General features: G+C 34.4%; 3 protein-coding genes across 3 annotated transcripts; all 3 read left to right on the top strand.

The window, feature by feature from the left end:
- Positions 1-521: 521 nt before the first annotated feature.
- LOC143468600 (cubilin-like) lies at positions 522-4,640 on the top strand. The gene is made up of 14 exons (XM_076965929.1): positions 522-591; positions 743-921; positions 1,056-1,191; positions 1,332-1,561; positions 1,675-1,831; positions 1,982-2,160; positions 2,290-2,425; positions 2,565-2,794; positions 2,909-3,065; positions 3,217-3,395; positions 3,525-3,660; positions 3,799-4,028; positions 4,142-4,298; positions 4,450-4,640. Exons 1-14 carry the CDS (start codon positions 522-524, stop codon positions 4,638-4,640), a joined length of 2,367 nt encoding a protein of 788 aa, XP_076822044.1.
- Positions 4,641-12,745: 8,105 nt separating this feature from the next.
- Positions 12,746-15,623, top strand: LOC143468599 (cubilin-like). Its single transcript, XM_076965928.1, has 10 exons — positions 12,746-12,815; positions 12,966-13,144; positions 13,274-13,409; positions 13,549-13,778; positions 13,892-14,048; positions 14,200-14,378; positions 14,508-14,643; positions 14,782-15,011; positions 15,125-15,281; positions 15,433-15,623. Exons 1-10 carry the CDS (start codon positions 12,746-12,748, stop codon positions 15,621-15,623), a joined length of 1,665 nt encoding a protein of 554 aa, XP_076822043.1.
- Positions 15,624-20,008: 4,385 nt separating this feature from the next.
- Positions 20,009-21,109, top strand: LOC143469849 (uncharacterized). Its single transcript, XM_076967702.1, has 4 exons — positions 20,009-20,135; positions 20,275-20,504; positions 20,620-20,776; positions 20,892-21,109. Exons 1-4 carry the CDS (start codon positions 20,102-20,104, stop codon positions 20,939-20,941), a joined length of 471 nt encoding a protein of 156 aa, XP_076823817.1. The 5' UTR covers positions 20,009-20,101; the 3' UTR covers positions 20,942-21,109.
- The last annotated feature ends 464 nt before the right edge of the window (positions 21,110-21,573 follow it).

The raw sequence follows: 21,573 nt of genomic DNA, 5'->3' as shown, positions 1-21,573 counted from the left end.
ACTTCACGTATCCAAAATGTAACAAAAGAAACGAGTTTAAAATATATTTCAATGAAAGATCACTGACAACCATGGTGCATATGTTATTAAGCTGATGAATGTGGAAAATTGGATTTCGACGTCGAACTGAACATAAAAAAGCAAATTCAACAACCAGGTTGTCCTGAAGATTTCGGTAATTACCTGCGATGCTCGTACACGTTCAGATCACCACTGGGAACTCGAATTCGATTTTGGTTCAATGATTTCGGGACTAAGAAGTGTTGTAGTACAAGTTCTTATACGATTAGTAGAAACCCAGCGTGTTGTGGATATTTCCAAGTAAATGGAATATATTATATAAGCAGCAAATTACAATTATTATAACAGAAATTTATTAGTTTATAACAATAAAAAATAATTAGTCATGTAAATATTCCTTAAATTGGTTTCAGTATTATGATGTTGGTTCCTTTATGAGAAATACCATAAACTTGCCGAAATCCGATGACACAAGTCGACATTATTCAAATAGCTCAGAAATGTCACTTTACTTGCATTTGGCGAGAGATACAAGTTATTCAGGGTTTTCATTGACCTACACAGCAGTTGGTAAGGAAACTCTTTCGAAAACAATTTATCTGCTTGTTATCTTAAGCCTTCCAATGTTTGCTGCTGTCTGAAAATGTAGAAATATTTTAAATTTCTTTTTAACTTATTTCTGAAAGTCAGTGTCTATTGACATTATCCTAATCTCTTGCAGAGGAATGTGGATCAGCTTTAAAATCTTCAAACCACTGGAAAAACTTAACATCCCCAGTATACCCTAGTCATCATCATTCCAACCAGATTTGTACATGGACCATCACGGCTCCATACAAGCACGTCATCAATGTCTCAGCTCATTTCGTCAGTAATGAAACCTGCTGCATTCGACTTCAAGTAAGTGTATAAGTAGCTTATGTTCTGACCGCTACTTTTCATACATAAATTTGCATCAACTTTCATAATACAATTAAAAACGAGTAGAGTATGGCCCCAGGTTCAATTGCTATGTTCAATAAAACAATTTGTAGGCGCGAGAATCTCGAACGGATCTCTACCAGCTAAGCACGGATACACATTATGTATCACGTGGAACAAATCTAGCTATCGACTTCATTTCAGAGAAGAGTGTGATGATGAACGGATTTGTATTATCTTACAGAGCAGGTTTTAAACATATAAAAGCAATGAACTGTTAAAAATCTTATCAAGTTAATATATTCACATTATTTAATACTGTTTAAGGAAATTTTAAAAATACTCATTGTGATATTTTAACAAAACTCCAATCTACTTATTGAATCTAGTTCATGTATGTGGAGTTCTACAATTCGATGCCGAACTCAACAAGGAAAAGCAAATCAAACAACCTGGATACCTTGAATACTATTTCAGCTACATGCGATGTTCGTACACATTCAGATCACCACCGGGAACTCGAATTCGATTTTGGTTCAATGATTTCGGGACTAAGAAGTGTTGTAGTACAAGTTCTTATACGATTAGTAGAAATCCAGCGTGTTGTGGATATTTCCAAGTAAATGGAATATATTATATAAGCAGCAAATTACAATTATTATAACAGAAATTTATTAGTTTATAACAATCAAAAATAATTAGTCATGTAAACATTACTTAAATTGGTTTCAGTATTATGACGTTGTTTCCTTTATGAGAAATACCATAAACTTGCCGAAATCCGATGACACAAGCCGACATTATTCAAATAGCTCAGAAATGTCACTTTACTTGCATTTGGCGAGAGATACAAGTTATTCAGGGTTTTCATTGACCTACACAGCAGTTGGTGAGGCAACTCTTTCGAAACAATTTATCTGCTTGTTATCTTAAGCCTTCCAATGTTTGTTGCTGTCTGAGAATGTAGAAATATTTTAAATTTCTTTTTAACTTATTTCTGAAAATCAATGTTTAATGACATTATCCTAATCTCTTGTAGAGGAATGTGGAACAACTTTAAACACTTCAAACCACTGGAAAAACTTAACATCCCTAGTATACCCTAGTCATCATCATTCCAACCAGATTTGTACATGGAAAATCACGGCTCCGTACAAGCACGTCATCAATATCTCAGCTCATTTCGTCAGTAATGAAACCTGCTGCATTCGACTTCAAGTAAGTGTATAAGTATGTTCTGACCGCTACTTTTCATTCATAAAATTGCATCAACTTTCATAATACAATTAAAAACGAGTAGAATATGGCCCCAGCTTCAATTGTTACGTTTAACAAAACAATTTGTAGGCGCGAGAATCTCGAACGGATCTCTACCAGCTAAGCACGGATACACATTATATATCACGTGGAACAAATCTAGCTATCGACTTCATTTCAGAGAAGAGTGTGATGAGGGATGGATTTGTATTATCTTACAGAGCAGGTTTTAAACATATAAAAGCAATGAACTTTTAGAAATTTTATCAAGTTAATATATTCACATTATTTAATACTGTTTGAGGAATTTAAAAAATACTCATTGTGATATTTTAACAAAACTTCAATCTACTTATTGAATCTAGTTCATGTCTGTGGAGTTCTACAATTCGATGCCGAACTGAACAAGGAAAAGCAAATCAAACAACCTGGATACCTTGAATACTATTTCAGCTACATGCGATGCTCGTACACATTCAGATCACCACCGGGAACTCGAATTCGATTTTGGTTCAATGATTTCGGGACTAAGAAGTGTTGCAGTACAAGTTCTTATACGATTAGTAGAAATCCAGCGTGTTGTGGATATTTCCAAGTAAATGAAATATATTATATAAGCTGCAAATTACATTTATTATAACAGAAATTTATTAGTTTATAACAATCAAAAACTAATTAGTCATGTAAATATTCCTTATATTCGTATCAGTATAATGACGTTGGTTCCTTTATGAGAAATACCATAAACTTGCCGAAGTCCGATGACACAAGTCGACATTATTCAAATAGCTCAGAAATGTCACTTTACTTGCATTTGGCGAGAGATACAAGTTATTCAGGGTTTTCATTGACCTACACAGCAGTTGGTGAGGCAACTCTTTCGAAAACAATTTATCTGCTTGTTATCTTAAGCCTTCCAATGTTTGCTGCTGTCTGAAAATGTAGAAATATTTTAAATTTCTTTTTAACTTATTACTGAAAGTCAGTGTTTATTGACATTATCCTAATCTCTTGCAGAGGAATGTGGATCAGGTTTAAACTCTTCAAACCACTGGAAAAACTTAACATCCCCAGTATACCTTAGTCATCATCATTCCAACCAGATTTGTAAATGGAAAATCACGGCTCCATACAAGCACGTCATCAATGTCTCAGCTCATTTCGTCAGTAATGAAACCTGCTGCATTCGACTTCAAGTAAGTGTATAAGTATGTTCTGACCGCTACTTTTCACTCATAAAATTGCATCAATTTTCATAATACAATTAAAAACGAGTAGAATATGGCCCCAGCTTCAATTGCTACGTTCAATAAAACAATTTGTAGGCGCGAGAATCTCGAACGGATATCTACCAGCTAAGCACGGATACACATTATATATCACGTGGAACAAATCTAGCTATCGACTTCATTTCAGAGAAGAGTGTGATGAGGGATGGATTTGTATTATCTTACAGAGCAGGTTTTAAACATATAAAAACATTGAACTGTTAAAAATCTTATCAAGTTAATATATTCACATTATTTGATACTGTTTGAGGAATTTTAAAAATACTCATTGTGATATTTTACAAAACTTCAATCTACTTTTTGAATCTAGTTCATGTCTGTGGAGTTCTACAATTCGATGCCGAACTGAACAAGGAAAAGCAAATCAAACAACCTGGATACCTTGAATACTATTTCAGCTACATGCGATGCTCGTACACATTCAGATCACCACCGGGAACTCGAATTCGATTTTGGTTCAATGATTTCGGGACTAAGAAGTGTTGTAGTACAAGTTCTTATACGATTAGTAGAAACCCAGCGTGTTGTGGATATTTCCAAGTAAATGAAATATATTATATAAGCAGCAAATTACAATTATTATAACAGAAATTTATTAGTTTATAACAATAAAAAATAATTAGTCATGTAAATATTCCTTAAATTTGTTTCAGTATTATGATGTTGGTTCCTTTATGAGAAATACCATAAACTTGCCGAAATCCGATGACACAAGTCGACATTATTCAAATAGCTCAGAAATGTCACTTTACTTGCATTTGGCGAGAGATACAAGTTATTCAGGGTTTTCATTGACCTACACAGCAGTTGGTGAGGCAACTCTTTCGAAAACAATTTATCTGCTTGTTATCTTAAGCCTTCCAATGTTTGCTGCTGTCTGAAAATGTAGAAATATTTTAAATTTCTTTTTAACTTATTTCTGAAAGTCATTGTTTAATGACGTTATCCTAATCTCTTGCAGAGGAATGTGGATCAGCTTTAAACTCTTCAAACCACTGGAAAAACTTAACATCCCCAGTATACCCTAGTCATCATCATTCCAACCAGATTTGTACATGGAAAATCACGGCTCCATACAAGCACGTCATCAATGTCTCAGCTCATTTCGTCAGTAATGAAACCTGCTGCATTCGACTTCAAGTAAGTGTATAAGTATGTTCTGACCGCTACTTTTCATTCATAAAATTGCATCAACTTTCATAATACAATTAAAAACGAGTAGAATATGGCCCCAGCTTCAATTGTTACGTTTAACAAAACAATTTGTAGGCGCGAGAATCTCGAACGGATCTCTACCAGCTAAGCACGGATACACATTATATATCACGTGGAACAAATCTAGCTATCGACTTCATTTCAGAGAAGAGTGTGATGAGGGATGGATTTGTATTATCTTACAGAGCAGGTTTTAAACATATAAAAGCAATGAACTTTTAGAAATCTTATCAAGTTAATATATTCACATTATTTAATACTGTTTGAGGAATTTAAAAAATACTCATTGTGATATTTTAACAAAACTTCAATCTACTTATTGAATCTAGTTCATGTCTGTGGAGTTCTACAATTCGATGCCGAACTGAACAAGGAAAAGCAAATCAAACAACCTGGATACCTTGAATACTATTTGAGCTACATGCGATGCTCGTACACATTCAGATCACCACCGGGAACTCGAATTCGATTTTGGTTCAATGATTTCGGGACTAAGAAGTGTTGTAGTACAAGTTCTTATACGATTAGTAGAAATCCAGCGTGTTGTGGATATTTCCAAGTAAATGAAATATATTGTATAAGCAGCAAATTACAATTATTATAACAGAAATTTATTAGCTTATAACAATCAAAAATAATTAGTCATGTAAATATATCTTAAATTTGTTTCAGTATAATGACGTTGGTACCTTTATGAGAAATACCATAAACTTGCCGAAATCCGATGACACAAGCCGACATTATTCAAATAGCTCAGAAATGTCACTTTACTTGCATTTGGCGAGAGATACAAGTTATTCAGGGTTTTCATTGACCTACACAGCAGTTGGTGAGGCAACTCTTTCGAAACAATTTATCTGCTTGTTATCTTAAGCCTTCCAATGTTTGCTGCTGTCTGAGAATGTAGAAATATTTTAAATTTCTTTTTAACTTATTTCTGAAAGTCAGTGTTTAATGACATTATCCTAATCTCTTGCAGAGGAATGTGGATCAGCTTTAAACACTTCAAACCACTGGAAAAACTTAACATCACAAGTATACCCTAGTCATCATCATTCCAACCAGATCTGTACATGGAAAATCACGGCTCCATACAAGCACGTCATCAATGTCTCAGCTCATTTCGTCAGTAATGAAACCTGCTGCATTCGACTTCAAGTAAGTGTATAAGTATGTTCTGACCGCTGTTTTTCATTCATAAAATTGCATCAATTTGCATAATACAATTAAAAACGAGTAGAATATGGCCCCAGCTTCAATTGCTACGCTCAATAAAACAATTTGTAGGCGCGAGAATCTCGAACGGATCTCTACCAGCTAAGCACGGATACACATTATGTATCACGTGGAACAAATCTAGCTATCGACTTCATTTCAGAGAATAGTGTGATGAGGGATGGATTTGTATTATCTTACAGAGCAGGTTTTAAACATATAAAAACATTGAACTGTTAAAAATCTTATCAAGTTAATATATTCACATAATTTGATACTGTTTGAGGAATTTTAAAAATACTCATTGTGATATTTTTACAAAACTTCAATCTACTTATTGAATCTAGTTCATGTCTGTGGAGTTCTACAATTCGATGCCGAACTGAACAAGGAAAAGCAAATCAAACAACCTGGATACCTTGAATACTATTTGAGCTACATGCGATGCTCGTACACATTCAGATCACCACCGGGAACTCGAATTCGATTTTGGTTCAATGATTTCGGGACTAAGAAGTGTTGTAGTACAAGTTCTTATACGATTAGTAGAAACCCAGCGTGTTGTGGATATTTCCAAGTAAATGGAATATATTATATAAGCAGCAAATTACAATTATTATAACAGAAATTTATTAGTTTATAACAATAAAAAATAATTAGTCATGTAAATATTCCTTAAATTGGTTTCAGTATTATGATGTTGGTTCCTTTTTGAGAAATACCATAAACTTGCCGAAATCCGATGACACAAGTCGACATTATTCAAATAGCTCAGAAATGTCACTTTACTTGCATTTGGCGAGAGATACAAGTTATTCAGGGTTTTCATTGACCTACACAGCAGTTGGTGAGGCAACTCTTTCGAAAACAATTTATCTGCTTGTTATCTTAACCCTATCCTAACCAGGCTCGCGAGTTTACTAAAAAACTAGGTGTGGCCGACCCAGCACAAACATTTTCAATCGTTAATTACTAGAAAACTGTACGTCGTAAACTGATCGGATTTTTACAGGTTAGTAGAAAAATCATCTGGCTTCCTGTATACATCATAATTGTAACACTAAAGAAAGTGAATTTAGTGTAAATTAAGTATTTCTAAAAGTGACACATTTCTATAAATTCTTCTTGTTACGCCGCGCACCCGCTGTGCGGAAAACCAGCTGACCGCGAGAAGAGAACGAAAGAGAATAGTTAGTCGAGTTATTGGTGCGTAAATGAGTAATACGCTTCAATGCGGAGAGCAGAGCAAAGCAGAGGAAAATTATGAAAATATCGCAATATCTTAAAAATTACAAAATCCAACTTTATCAAACAAACATGGACAGATAGCTGAACATTTTTTAGGAAAAGTCACCAAATTTCAAGTTTCTACAGCAAACAATGCAACTGTACGCCACGTTTTGATATGACAGTGTGCGGGAGAAGCCAAGCCTAGTTAGAATAGGGTTAAGCCTTCCAATGTTTGCTGCTGTCTGAAAATGTAGAAATATTTTAAATTTATTTTTAACTTATTTCTGAAAGTCAGTGTTTAATGACGTTATCCTAATCTCTTGCAGAGGAATGTGGATCAGCTTTAAACTCTTCAAACCACTGGAAAAACTTAACATCCCCAGTATACCCTAGTCATCATCATTCCAACCAGATTTGTACATGGAAAATCACGGCTCCATACAAGCACGTCATCAATGTCTCAGCTCATTTCGTCAGTAATGAAACCTGCTGCATTCGACTTCAAGTAAGTGTATAAGTATGTTCTGACCGCTACTTTTCATTCATAAAATTGCATCAACTTTCATAATACAATTAAAAACGAGTAGAATATGGCCCCAGCTTCAATTGTTACGTTTAACAAAACAATTTGTAGGCGCGAGAATCTCGAACGGATCTCTACCAGCTAAGCACGGATACACATTATATATCACGTGGAACAAATCTAGCTATCGACTTCATTTCAGAGAAGAGTGTGATGAGGGATGGATTTGTATTATCTTACAGAGCAGGTTTTAAACATATAAAAGCAATGAACTTTTAGAAATCTTATCAAGTTAATATATTCACATTATTTAATACTGTTTGAGGAATTTAAAAAATACTCATTGTGATATTTTAACAAAACTTCAATCTACTTATTGAATCTAGTTCATGTCTGTGGAGTTCTACAATTCGATGCCGAACTGAACAAGGAAAAGCAAATCAAACAACCTGGATACCTTGAATACTATTTGAGCTACATGCGATGCTCGTACACATTCAGATCACCACCGGGAACTCGAATTCGATTTTGGTTCAATGATTTCGGGACTAAGAAGTGTTGTAGTACAAGTTCTTATACGATTAGTAGAAATCCAGCGTGTTGTGGATATTTCCAAGTAAATGAAATATATTGTATAAGCAGCAAATTACAATTATTATAACAGAAATTTATTAGCTTATAACAATCAAAAATAATTAGTCATGTAAATATATCTTAAATTTGTTTCAGTATAATGACGTTGGTACCTTTATGAGAAATACCATAAACTTGCCGAAATCCGATGACACAAGCCGACATTATTCAAATAGCTCAGAAATGTCACTTTACTTGCATTTGGCGAGAGATACAAGTTATTCAGGGTTTTCATTGACCTACACAGCAGTTGGTGAGGCAACTCTTTCGAAACAATTTATCTGCTTGTTATCTTAAGCCTTCCAATGTTTGCTGCTGTCTGAGAATGTAGAAATATTTTAAATTTCTTTTTAACTTATTTCTGAAAGTCAGTGTTTAATGACATTATCCTAATCTCTTGCAGAGGAATGTGGATCAGCTTTAAACACTTCAAACCACTGGAAAAACTTAACATCACAAGTATACCCTAGTCATCATCATTCCAACCAGATCTGTACATGGAAAATCACGGCTCCATACAAGCACGTCATCAATGTCTCAGCTCATTTCGTCAGTAATGAAACCTGCTGCATTCGACTTCAAGTAAGTGTATAAGTATGTTCTGACCGCTGTTTTTCATTCATAAAATTGCATCAATTTGCATAATACAATTAAAAACGAGTAGAATATGGCCCCAGCTTCAATTGCTACGCTCAATAAAACAATTTGTAGGCGCGAGAATCTCGAACGGATCTCTACCAGCTAAGCACGGATACACATTATGTATCACGTGGAACAAATCTAGCTATCGACTTCATTTCAGAGAATAGTGTGATGAGGGATGGATTTGTATTATCTTACAGAGCAGGTTTTAAACATATAAAAACATTGAACTGTTAAAAATCTTATCAAGTTAATATATTCACATAATTTGATACTGTTTGAGGAATTTTAAAAATACTCATTGTGATATTTTTACAAAACTTCAATCTACTTATTGAATCTAGTTCATGTCTGTGGAGTTCTACAATTCGATGCCGAACTGAACAAGGAAAAGCAAATCAAACAACCTGGATACCTTGAATACTATTTGAGCTACATGCGATGCTCGTACACATTCAGATCACCACCGGGAACTCGAATTCGATTTTGGTTCAATGATTTCGGGACTAAGAAGTGTTGTAGTACAAGTTCTTATACGATTAGTAGAAACCCAGCGTGTTGTGGATATTTCCAAGTAAATGGAATATATTATATAAGCAGCAAATTACAATTATTATAACAGAAATTTATTAGTTTATAACAATAAAAAATAATTAGTCATGTAAATATTCCTTAAATTGGTTTCAGTATTATGATGTTGGTTCCTTTTTGAGAAATACCATAAACTTGCCGAAATCCGATGACACAAGTCGACATTATTCAAATAGCTCAGAAATGTCACTTTACTTGCATTTGGCGAGAGATACAAGTTATTCAGGGTTTTCATTGACCTACACAGCAGTTGGTGAGGCAACTCTTTCGAAAACAATTTATCTGCTTGTTATCTTAACCCTATCCTAACCAGGCTCGCGAGTTTACTAAAAAACTAGGTGTGGCCGACCCAGCACAAACATTTTCAATCGTTAATTACTAGAAAACTGTACGTCGTAAACTGATCGGATTTTTACAGGTTAGTAGAAAAATCATCTGGCTTCCTGTATACATCATAATTGTAACACTAAAGAAAGTGAATTTAGTGTAAATTAAGTATTTCTAAAAGTGACACATTTCTATAAATTCTTCTTGTTACGCCGCGCACCCGCTGTGCGGAAAACCAGCTGACCGCGAGAAGAGAACGAAAGAGAATAGTTAGTCGAGTTATTGGTGCGTAAATGAGTAATACGCTTCAATGCGGAGAGCAGAGCAAAGCAGAGGAAAATTATGAAAATATCGCAATATCTTAAAAATTACAAAATCCAACTTTATCAAACAAACATGGACAGATAGCTGAACATTTTTTAGGAAAAGTCACCAAATTTCAAGTTTCTACAGCAAACAATGCAACTGTACGCCACGTTTTGATATGACAGTGTGCGGGAGAAGCCAAGCCTAGTTAGAATAGGGTTAAGCCTTCCAATGTTTGCTGCTGTCTGAAAATGTAGAAATATTTTAAATTTATTTTTAACTTATTTCTGAAAGTCAGTGTTTAATGACGTTATCCTAATCTCTTGCAGAGGAATGTGGATCAGCTTTAAACTCTTCAAACCACTGGAAAAACTTAACATCCCCAGTATACTCTAGTCATCATCATTCCAACCAGATTTGTACATGGAAAATCACGGCTCCATACAAGCACGTCATCAATGTCTCAGCTCATTTCGTCAGTAATGAAACCTGCTGCATTCGACTTCAAGTAAGTGTATAAGTATGTTCTGACCGCTACTTTTCATTCATAAAATTGCATCAACTTTCATAATACAATTAAAAACGAGTAGAATATGGCCCCAGCTTCAATTGTTACGTTTAACAAAACAATTTGTAGGCGCGAGAATCTCGAACGGATCTCTACCAGCTAAGCACGGATACACATTATATATCACGTGGAACAAATCTAGCTATCGACTTCATTTCAGAGAAGAGTGTGATGAGGGATGGATTTGTATTATCTTACAGAGCAGGTTTTAAACATATAAAAGCAATGAACTTTTAGAAATCTTATCAAGTTAATATATTCACATTATTTAATACTGTTTGAGGAATTTAAAAAATACTCATTGTGATATTTTAACAAAACTTCAATCTACTTATTGAATCTAGTTCATGTCTGTGGAGTTCTACAATTCGATGCCGAACTGAACAAGGAAAAGCAAATCAAACAACCTGGATACCTTGAATACTATTTGAGCTACATGCGATGCTCGTACACATTCAGATCACCACCGGGAACTCGAATTCGATTTTGGTTCAATGATTTCGGGACTAAGAAGTGTTGTAGTACAAGTTCTTATACGATTAGTAGAAATCCAGCGTGTTGTGGATATTTCCAAGTAAATGAAATATATTGTATAAGCAGCAAATTACAATTATTATAACAGAAATTTATTAGCTTATAACAATCAAAAATAATTAGTCATGTAAATATATCTTATATTTGTTTCAGTATAATGACGTTGGTACCTTTATGAGAAATACCATAAACTTGCCGAAATCCGATGACACAAGCCGACATTATTCAAATAGCTCAGAAATGTCACTTTACTTGCATTTGGCGAGAGATACAAATTATTCAGGGTTTTCATTGACCTACACAGCAGTTGGTGAGGCAACTCTTTCGAAAACAGATAATCTGCTTGTTATCTTAAGCCTTCCAATGTTTGCTGCTGTCTGAAAATGTAGAAATATTTTAAATTTCTTTTTAACTTATTACTGAAAGTCAGTGTTTATTGACATTATCCTAATCTCTTGCAGAGGAATGTGGATCAGGTTTAAACTCTTCAAACCACTGGAAAAACTTGACATCCCCAGTATACCCTAGTCATCATCATTCCAACCAGATTTGTACATGGAAAATCACGGCTCCATACAAGCACGTCATCAATGTCTCAGCTCATTTCGTCAGTAATGAAACCTGCTGCATTCGACTTCAAGTAAGTGTATAAGTATGTTCTGACCGCTACTTTTCACTCATAAAATTGCATCAACTTTCATAATACAATTAAAAACGAGTAGAATATGGCCCCAGCTTCAATTGCTACGTTCAATAAAACAATTTGTAGGCGCGAGAATCTCGAACGGATATCTACCAGCTAAGCACGGATACACATTATATATCACGTGGAACAAATCTAGCTATCGACTTCATTTCAGAGAAGAGTGTGATGAGGGATGGATTTGTATTATCTTACAGAGCAGGTTTTAAACATATAAAAACATTGAACTGTTAAAAATCTTATCAAGTTAATATATTCACATTATTTGATACTGTTTGAGGAATTTTAAAAATACTCATTGTGATATTTTACAAAACTTCAATCTACTTTTTGAATCTAGTTCATGTCTGTGGAGTTCTACAATTCGATGCCGAACTGAACAAGGAAAAGCAAATCAAACAACCTGGATACCTTGAATACTATTTCAGCTACATGCGATGCTCGTACACATTCAGATCACCACCGGGAACTCGAATTCGATTTTGGTTCAATGATTTCGGGACTAAGAAGTGTTGTAGTACAAGTTCTTATACGATTAGTAGAAATCCAGCGTGTTGTGGATATTTCCAAGTAAATGAAATATATTGTATAAGCAGCAAATTACAATTATTATAACAGAAATTTATTAGCTTATAACAATCAAAAATAATTAGTCATGTAAATATATCTTAAATTTGTTTCAGTATAATGACGTTGGTACCTTTATGAGAAATACCATAAACTTGCCGAAATCCGATGACACAAGCCGACATTATTCAAATAGCTCAGAAATGTCACTTTACTTGCATTTGGCGAGAGATACAAGTTATTCAGGGTTTTCATTGACCTACACAGCAGTTGGTGAGGCAACTCTTTCGAAACAATTTATCTGCTTGTTATCTTAAGCCTTCCAATGTTTGCTGCTGTCTGAGAATGTAGAAATATTTTAAATTTCTTTTTAACTTATTTCTGAAAGTCAGTGTTTAATGACATTATCCTAATCTCTTGCAGAGGAATGTGGATCAGCTTTAAACACTTCAAACCACTGGAAAAACTTAACATCACAAGTATACCCTAGTCATCATCATTCCAACCAGATCTGTACATGGAAAATCACGGCTCCATACAAGCACGTCATCAATGTCTCAGCTCATTTCGTCAGTAATGAAACCTGCTGCATTCGACTTCAAGTAAGTGTATAAGTATGTTCTGACCGCTGTTTTTCATTCATAAAATTGCATCAATTTGCATAATACAATTAAAAACGAGTAGAATATGGCCCCAGCTTCAATTGCTACGCTCAATAAAACAATTTGTAGGCGCGAGAATCTCGAACGGATCTCTACCAGCTAAGCACGGATACACATTATGTATCACGTGGAACAAATCTAGCTATCGACTTCATTTCAGAGAATAGTGTGATGAGGGATGGATTTGTATTATCTTACAGAGCAGGTTTTAAACATATAAAAACATTGAACTGTTAAAAATCTTATCAAGTTAATATATTCACATAATTTGATACTGTTTGAGGAATTTTAAAAATACTCATTGTGATATTTTTACAAAACTTCAATCTACTTATTGAATCTAGTTCATGTCTGTGGAGTTCTACAATTCGATGCCGAACTGAACAAGGAAAAGCAAATCAAACAACCTGGATACCTTGAATACTATTTGAGCTACATGCGATGCTCGTACACATTCAGATCACCACTGGGAACTCGAATTCGATTTTGGTTCAATGATTTCGGGACTAAGAAGTGTTGTAGTACAAGTTCTTATACGATTAGTAGAAACCCAGCGTGTTGTGGATATTTCCAAGTAAATGGAATATATTATATAAGCAGCAAATTACAATTATTATAACAGAAATTTATTAGTTTATAACAATAAAAAATAATTAGTCATGTAAATATTCCTTAAATTGGTTTCAGTATTATGATGTTGGTTCCTTTATGAGAAATACCATAAACTTGCCGAAATCCGATGACACAAGCCGACATTATTCAAATAGCTCAGAAATGTCACTTTACTTGCATTTGGCGAGAGATACAAATTATTCAGGGTTTTCATTGACCTACACAGCAGTTGGTGAGGCAACTCTTTCGAAAACAGATAATCTGCTTGTTATCTTAAGCCTTCCAATGTTTGCTGCTGTCTGAAAATGTAGAAATATTTTAAATTTCTTTTTAACTTATTACTGAAAGTCAGTGTTTATTGACATTATCCTAATCTCTTGCAGAGGAATGTGGATCAGGTTTAAACTCTTCAAACCACTGGAAAAACTTAACATCCCCAGTATACCTTAGTCATCATCATTCCAACCAGATTTGTACATGGAAAATCACGGCTCCATACAAGCACGTCATCAATGTCTCAGCTCATTTCGTCAGTAATGAAACCTGCTGCATTCGACTTCAAGTAAGTGTATAAGTATGTTCTGACCGCTGTTTTTCACTCATAAAATTGCATCAACTTTCATAATACAATTAAAAACGAGTAGAATATGGCCCCAGCTTCAATTGCTACGTTCAATAAAACAATTTGTAGGCGCGAGAATCTCGAACGGATATCTACCAGCTAAGCACGGATACACATTATATATCACGTGGAACAAATCTAGCTATCGACTTCATTTCAGAGAAGAATGTGATGAGGGATGGATTTGTATTATCTTACAGAGCAGGTTTTAAACATATAAAAACATTGAACTGTTAAAAATCTTATCAAGTTAATATATTCACATTATTTGATACTGTTTGAGGAATTTTAAAAATACTCATTGTGATATTTTACAAAACTTCAATCTACTTTTTGAATCTAGTTCATGTCTGTGGAGTTCTACAATTCGATGCCGAACTGAACAAGGAAAAGCAAATCAAACAACCTGGATACCTTGAATACTATTTCAGCTACATGCGATGCTCGTACACATTCAGATCACCACCGGGAACTCGAATTCGATTTTGGTTCAATGATTTCGGGACTAAGAAGTGTTGTAGTACAAGTTCTTATACGATTAGTAGAAACCCAGCGTGTTGTGGATATTTCCAAGTAAATGAAATATATTATATAAGCAGCAAATTACAATTATTATAACAGAAATTTATTAGTTTATAACAATAAAAAATAATTAGTCATGTAAATATTCCTTAAATTTGTTTCAGTATTATGATGTTGGTTCCTTTATGAGAAATACCATAAACTTGCCGAAATCCGATGACACAAGTCGACATTATTCAAATAGCTCAGAAATGTCACTTTACTTGCATTTGGCGAGAGATACAAGTTATTCAGGGTTTTCATTGACCTACACAGCAGTTGGTGAGGCAACTCTTTCGAAAACAATTTATCTGCTTGTTATCTTAAGCCTTCCAATGTTTGCTGCTGTCTGAAAATGTAGAAATATTTTAAATTTCTTTTTAACTTATTTCTGAAAGTCATTGTTTAATGACGTTATCCTAATCTCTTGCAGAGGAATGTGGATCAGCTTTAAACTCTTCAAACCACTGGAAAAACTTAACATCCCCAGTATACCCTAGTCATCATCATTCCAACCAGATTTGTACATGGAAAATCACGGCTCCATACAAGCACGTCATCAATGTCTCAGCTCATTTCGTCAGTAATGAAACCTGCTGCATTCGACTTCAAGTAAGTGTATAAGTATGTTCTGACCGCTACTTTTCATTCATAAAATTGCATCAACTTTCATAATACAATTAAAAACGAGTAGAATATGGCCCCAGCTTCAATTGTTACGTTTAACAAAACAATTTGTAGGCGCGAGAATCTCGAACGGATCTCTACCAGCTAAGCACGGATACACATTATATATCACGTGGAACAAATCTAGCTATCGACTTCATTTCAGAGAAGAGTGTGATGAGGGATGGATTTGTATTATCTTACAGAGCAGGTTTTAAACATATAAAAGCAATGAACTTTTAGAAATCTTATCAAGTTAATATATTCACATTATTTAATACTGTTTGAGGAATTTAAAAAATACTCATTGTGATATTTTAACAAAACTTCAATCTACTTATTGAATCTAGTTCATGTCTGTGGAGTTCTACAATTCGATGCCGAACTGAACAAGGAAAAGCAAATCAAACAACCTGGATACCTTGAATACTATTTGAGCTACATGCGATGCTCGTACACATTCAGATCACCACCGGGAACTCGAATTCGATTTTGGTTCAATGATTTCGGGACTAAGAAGTGTTGTAGTACAAGTTCTTATACGATTAGTAGAAATCCAGCGTGTTGTGGATATTTCCAAGTAAATGAAATATATTGTATAAGCAGCAAATTACAATTATTATAACAGAAATTTATTAGCTTATAACAATCAAAAATAATTAGTCATGTAAATATATCTTAAATTTGTTTCAGTATAATGACGTTGGTACCTTTATGAGAAATACCATAAACTTGCCGAAATCCGATGACACAAGCCGACATTATTCAAATAGCTCAGAAATGTCACTTTACTTGCATTTGGCGAGAGATACAAGTTATTCAGGGTTTTCATTGACCTACACAGCAGTTGGTGAGGCAACTCTTTCGAAACAATTTATCTGCTTGTTATCTTAAGCCTTCCAATGTTTGCTGCTGTCTGAGAATGTAGAAATATTTTAAATTTCTTTTTAACTTATTTCTGAAAGTCAGTGTTTAATGACATTATCCTAATCTCTTGCAGAGGAATGTGGATCAGCTTTAAACACTTCAAACCACTGGAAAAACTTAACATCACAAGTATACCCTAGTCATCATCATTCCAACCAGATCTGTACATGGAAAATCACGGCTCCATACAAGCACGTCATCAATGTCTCAGCTCATTTCGTCAGTAATGAAACCTGCTGCATTCGACTTCAAGTAAGTGTATAAGTATGTTCTGACCGCTGTTTTTCATTCATAAAATTGCATCAATTTGCATAATACAATTAAAAACGAGTAGAATATGGCCCCAGCTTCAATTGCTACGCTCAATAAAACAATTTGTAGGCGCGAGAATCTCGAACGGATCTCTACCAGCTAAGCACGGATACACATTATGTATCACGTGGAACAAATCTAGCTATCGACTTCATTTCAGAGAATAGTGTGATGAGGGATGGATTTGTATTATCTTACAGAGCAGGTTTTAAACATATAAAAACATTGAACTGTTAAAAATCTTATCAAGTTAATATATTCACATAATTTGATACTGTTTGAGGAATTTTAAAAATACTCATTGTGATATTTTTACAAAACTTCAATCTACTTATTGAATCTAGTTCATGTCTGTGGAGTTCTACAATTCGATGCCGAACTGAACAAGGAAAAGCAAATCAAACAACCTGGATACCTTGAATACTATTTGAGCTACATGCGATGCTCGTACACATTCAGATCACCACCGGGAACTCGAATTCGATTTTGGTTCAATGATTTCGGGACTAAGAAGTGTTGTAGTACAAGTTCTTATACGATTAGTAGAAACCCAGCGTGTTGTGGATATTTCCAAGTAAATGGAATATATTATATAAGCAGCAAATTACAATTATTATAACAGAAATTTATTAGTTTATAACAATAAAAAATAATTAGTCATGTAAATATTCCTTAAATTGGTTTCAGTATTATGATGTTGGTTCCTTTATGAGAAATACCATAAACTTGCCGAAATCCGATGACACAAGTCGACATTATTCAAATAGCTCAGAAATGTCACTTTACTTGCATTTGGCGAGAGATACAAGTTATTCAGGGTTTTCATTGACCTACACAGCAGTTGGTGAGGCAACTCTTTCGAAAACAATTTATCTGCTTGTTATCTTAACCCTATCCTAACCAGGCTCGCGAGTTTACTAAAAAACTAGGTGTGGCCGACCCAGCACAAACATTTTCAATCGTTAATTACTAGAAAACTGTACGTCGTAAACTGATCGGATTTTTACAGGTTAGTAGAAAAATCATCTGGCTTCCTGTATACATCATAATTGTAACACTAAAGAAAGTGAATTTAGTGTAAATTAAGTATTTCTAAAAGTGACACATTTCTATAAATTCTTCTTGTTACGCCGCGCACCCGCTGTGCGGAAAACCAGCTGACCGCGAGAAGAGAACGAAAGAGAATAGTTAGTCGAGTTATTGGTGCGTAAATGAGTAATACGCTTCAATGCGGAGAGCAGAGCAAAGCAGAGGAAAATTATGAAAATATCGCAATATCTTAAAAATTACAAAATCCAACTTTATCAAACAAACATGGACAGATAGCTGAACATTTTTTAGGAAAAGTCACCAAATTTCAAGTTTCTACAGCAAACAATGCAACTGTACGCCACGTTTTGATATGACAGTGTGCGGGAGAAGCCAAGCCTAGTTAGAATAGGGTTAAGCCTTCCAATGTTTGCTGCTGTCTGAAAATGTAGAAATATTTTAAATTTATTTTTAACTTATTTCTGAAAGTCAGTGTTTAATGACGTTATCCTAATCTCTTGCAGAGGAATGTGGATCAGCTTTAAACTCTTCAAACCACTGGAAAAACTTAACATCCCCAGTATACTCTAGTCATCATCATTCCAACCAGATTTGTACATGGAAAATCACGGCTCCATACAAGCACGTCATCAATGTCTCAGCTCATTTCGTCAGTAATGAAACCTGCTGCATTCGACTTCAAGTAAGTGTATAAGTATGTTCTGACCGCTACTTTTCATTCATAAAATTGCATCAACTTTCATAATACAATTAAAAACGAGTAGAATATGGCCCCAGCTTCAATTGTTACGTTTAACAAAACAATTTGTAGGCGCGAGAATCTCGAACGGATCTCTACCAGCTAAGCACGGATACACATTATATATCACGTGGAACAAATCTAGCTATCGACTTCATTTCAGAGAAGAGTGTGATGAGGGATGGATTTGTATTATCTTACAGAGCAGGTTTTAAACATATAAAAGCAATGAACTTTTAGAAATCTTATCAAGTTAATATATTCACATTATTTAATACTGTTTGAGGAATTTAAAAAATACTCATTGTGATATTTTAACAAAACTTCAATCTACTTATTGAATCTAGTTCATGTCTGTGGAGTTCTACAATTCGATGCCGAACTGAACAAGGAAAAGCAAATCAAACAACCTGGATACCTTGAATACTATTTGAGCTACATGCGATGCTCGTACACATTCAGATCACCACCGGGAACTCGAATTCGATTTTGGTTCAATGATTTCGGGACTAAGAAGTGTTGTAGTACAAGTTCTTATACGATTAGTAGAAATCCAGCGTGTTGTGGATATTTCCAAGTAAATGAAATATATTGTATAAGCAGCAAATTACAATTATTATAACAGAAATTTATTAGCTTATAACAATCAAAAATAATTAGTCATGTAAATATATCTTATATTTGTTTCAGTATAATGACGTTGGTACCTTTATGAGAAATACCATAAACTTGCCGAAATCCGATGACACAAGCCGACATTATTCAAATAGCTCAGAAATGTCACTTTACTTGCATTTGGCGAGAGATACAAATTATTCAGGGTTTTCATTGACCTACACAGCAGTTGGTGAGGCAACTCTTTCGAAAACAATTTATCTGCTTGTTATCTTAAGCCTTCCAATGTTTGCTGCTGTCTGAAAATGTAGAAATATTTTAAATTTTTTTAAAACTTATTTCTGAAAGTCAGTGTTTAATGACATTATCCTAATCTCTTGCAGAGGAATGTGGATCAGCTTTAAACACTTCAAACCACTGGAAAAACTTAACATCCCCAGTGTACCCTAGTCATCATCATTCCAACCAGATTTGTACATGGAAAATCACGGCTCCATACAAGCACGTCATCAATGTCTCAGCTCATTTCGTCAGTAATGAAACCTGCTGCATTCGACTTCAAGTAAGTGTATAAGTATGTTCTGACCGCTACTTTTCATTCATAAAATTGCATCAACTTTCATAATACAATTAAAAACGAGTAGAATATGGCCCCAGCTTCAATTGTTACGTTTAACAAAACAATTTGTAGGCGCGAGAATCTCGAACGGATCTCTACCAGCTAAGCACGGATACACATTATATATCACGTGGAACAAATCTAGCTATCGACTTCATTTCAGAGAAGAGTGTGATGAGGGATGGATTTGTATTATCTTACAGAGCAGGTTTTAAACATATAAAAACATTGAACTTTTAGAAATCTTATCAAGTTAATATATTCACAATAATAATACTGTTTGAGAATTTTTTAAAAATACTCATTGTGGTATTTTAACAAAACTTCAATCTACTTATTGAATCTAGTTCACGTCTGTGGAGTTCTACAATTCGATGCCGAACTGAACAAGGAAAAGCAAATCAAACAACCTGGATACCTTGAATACTATTTGAGCTACATGCGATGCTCGTACACATTCAGATCACCACCGGGAACTCGAATTCGATTTTGGTTCAATGATTTCGGGACTAAGAAGTGCTGCAGTACAAGTTCTTATACGATTAGTAGAAATCCAGCGTGTTGTGGATATTTCCAAGTAAATGAAATATATTGTATAAGCAGCAAATTATAATTATTATAACAGAAATTTATTAGTTTATAACAATCAAAAATATTTAGTCATTTAAATATTCCTTTAAAATTGGTTTCAGTTTTATGACGTTGGTTCCTTTATGAGAAATACCATAAACTTGCCGAAATTCAATGACACAAGCCGACATTATTCAAATAGCTCAGAAATGTCACTTTATTTGCATTTGGCGAGAGATACAAGTTATTCAGGATTCTCATTGACTTACACAGCAGTTGGTGAGTGTTTATTTTGACTTATTTTCGGTTCCAATGGTTACCGAACTTTTAGACTAATATTTGTTATTCATCCATATATCTGTTGTTGTTGTTTTCTTTCTGTTTCCTTTTGCAGATGAAATGGAAGCAAAAAATTGGTTTAGCAGCCAAAGCGATCGACCTTGAATTCTCAACTTACTGTTGAGTACAGACGTCATCGTTTCATATATCTTGTCAATCATTTTTAGAAAACACTTAACCGTTGATTCGTTTCATGATCGTTCTACTTTGTACAAAATTCTTAGAAATTCTTCACAACATTTATATTCAAGAATGGAATAAAAACCTTTAACAATACAAAGTTGTTAGATTTTGTAATTATTCCGGTTTCTGTGAAGCCAATTTCATTTCTGACGTTTCCTTTCGTCACTGTTGAAGTTTGCGACGAAACGAGCGTTTGAAATACAACAGTTGAAAACAAGCGAAAGCTTCTGTAGGGATTATGTATGTTTGTTCCTACGAGGTTACATGATATTTTGCGGTCTGCATTTTTTCAGTTACAAGAGCTGGGCGTGTATTTGTGGATTTTGGATTAGTTTGCGGCTCGAAACTTCGATACGGTTGACTTCACGGCTACTACGCCTCTTTCCCGATTAGTGAAGAAATATGAACACACCTTATTCGAAAGCGAAGTCATCAAGCGTGAAAAGTTTTCGTACAGTCTGCGTTGGGAATTGGTTCCACGTGTTCAAATGTCGCAAGAATGTGCAATTTGTTTAAGCTTCGAAAGCGCTCAGCAGTAAATGTTGCTCTAAGGT

This window comes from Clavelina lepadiformis, chromosome 8, assembly GCF_947623445.1.
Source record: "Clavelina lepadiformis chromosome 8, kaClaLepa1.1, whole genome shotgun sequence".
NCBI classification, from domain to species: Eukaryota; Metazoa; Chordata; class Ascidiacea; order Aplousobranchia; family Clavelinidae; genus Clavelina; species Clavelina lepadiformis.
Note: the sequence above shows the minus strand (reverse complement) of the source record. Positions and strands in the feature narration are given on the sequence as shown.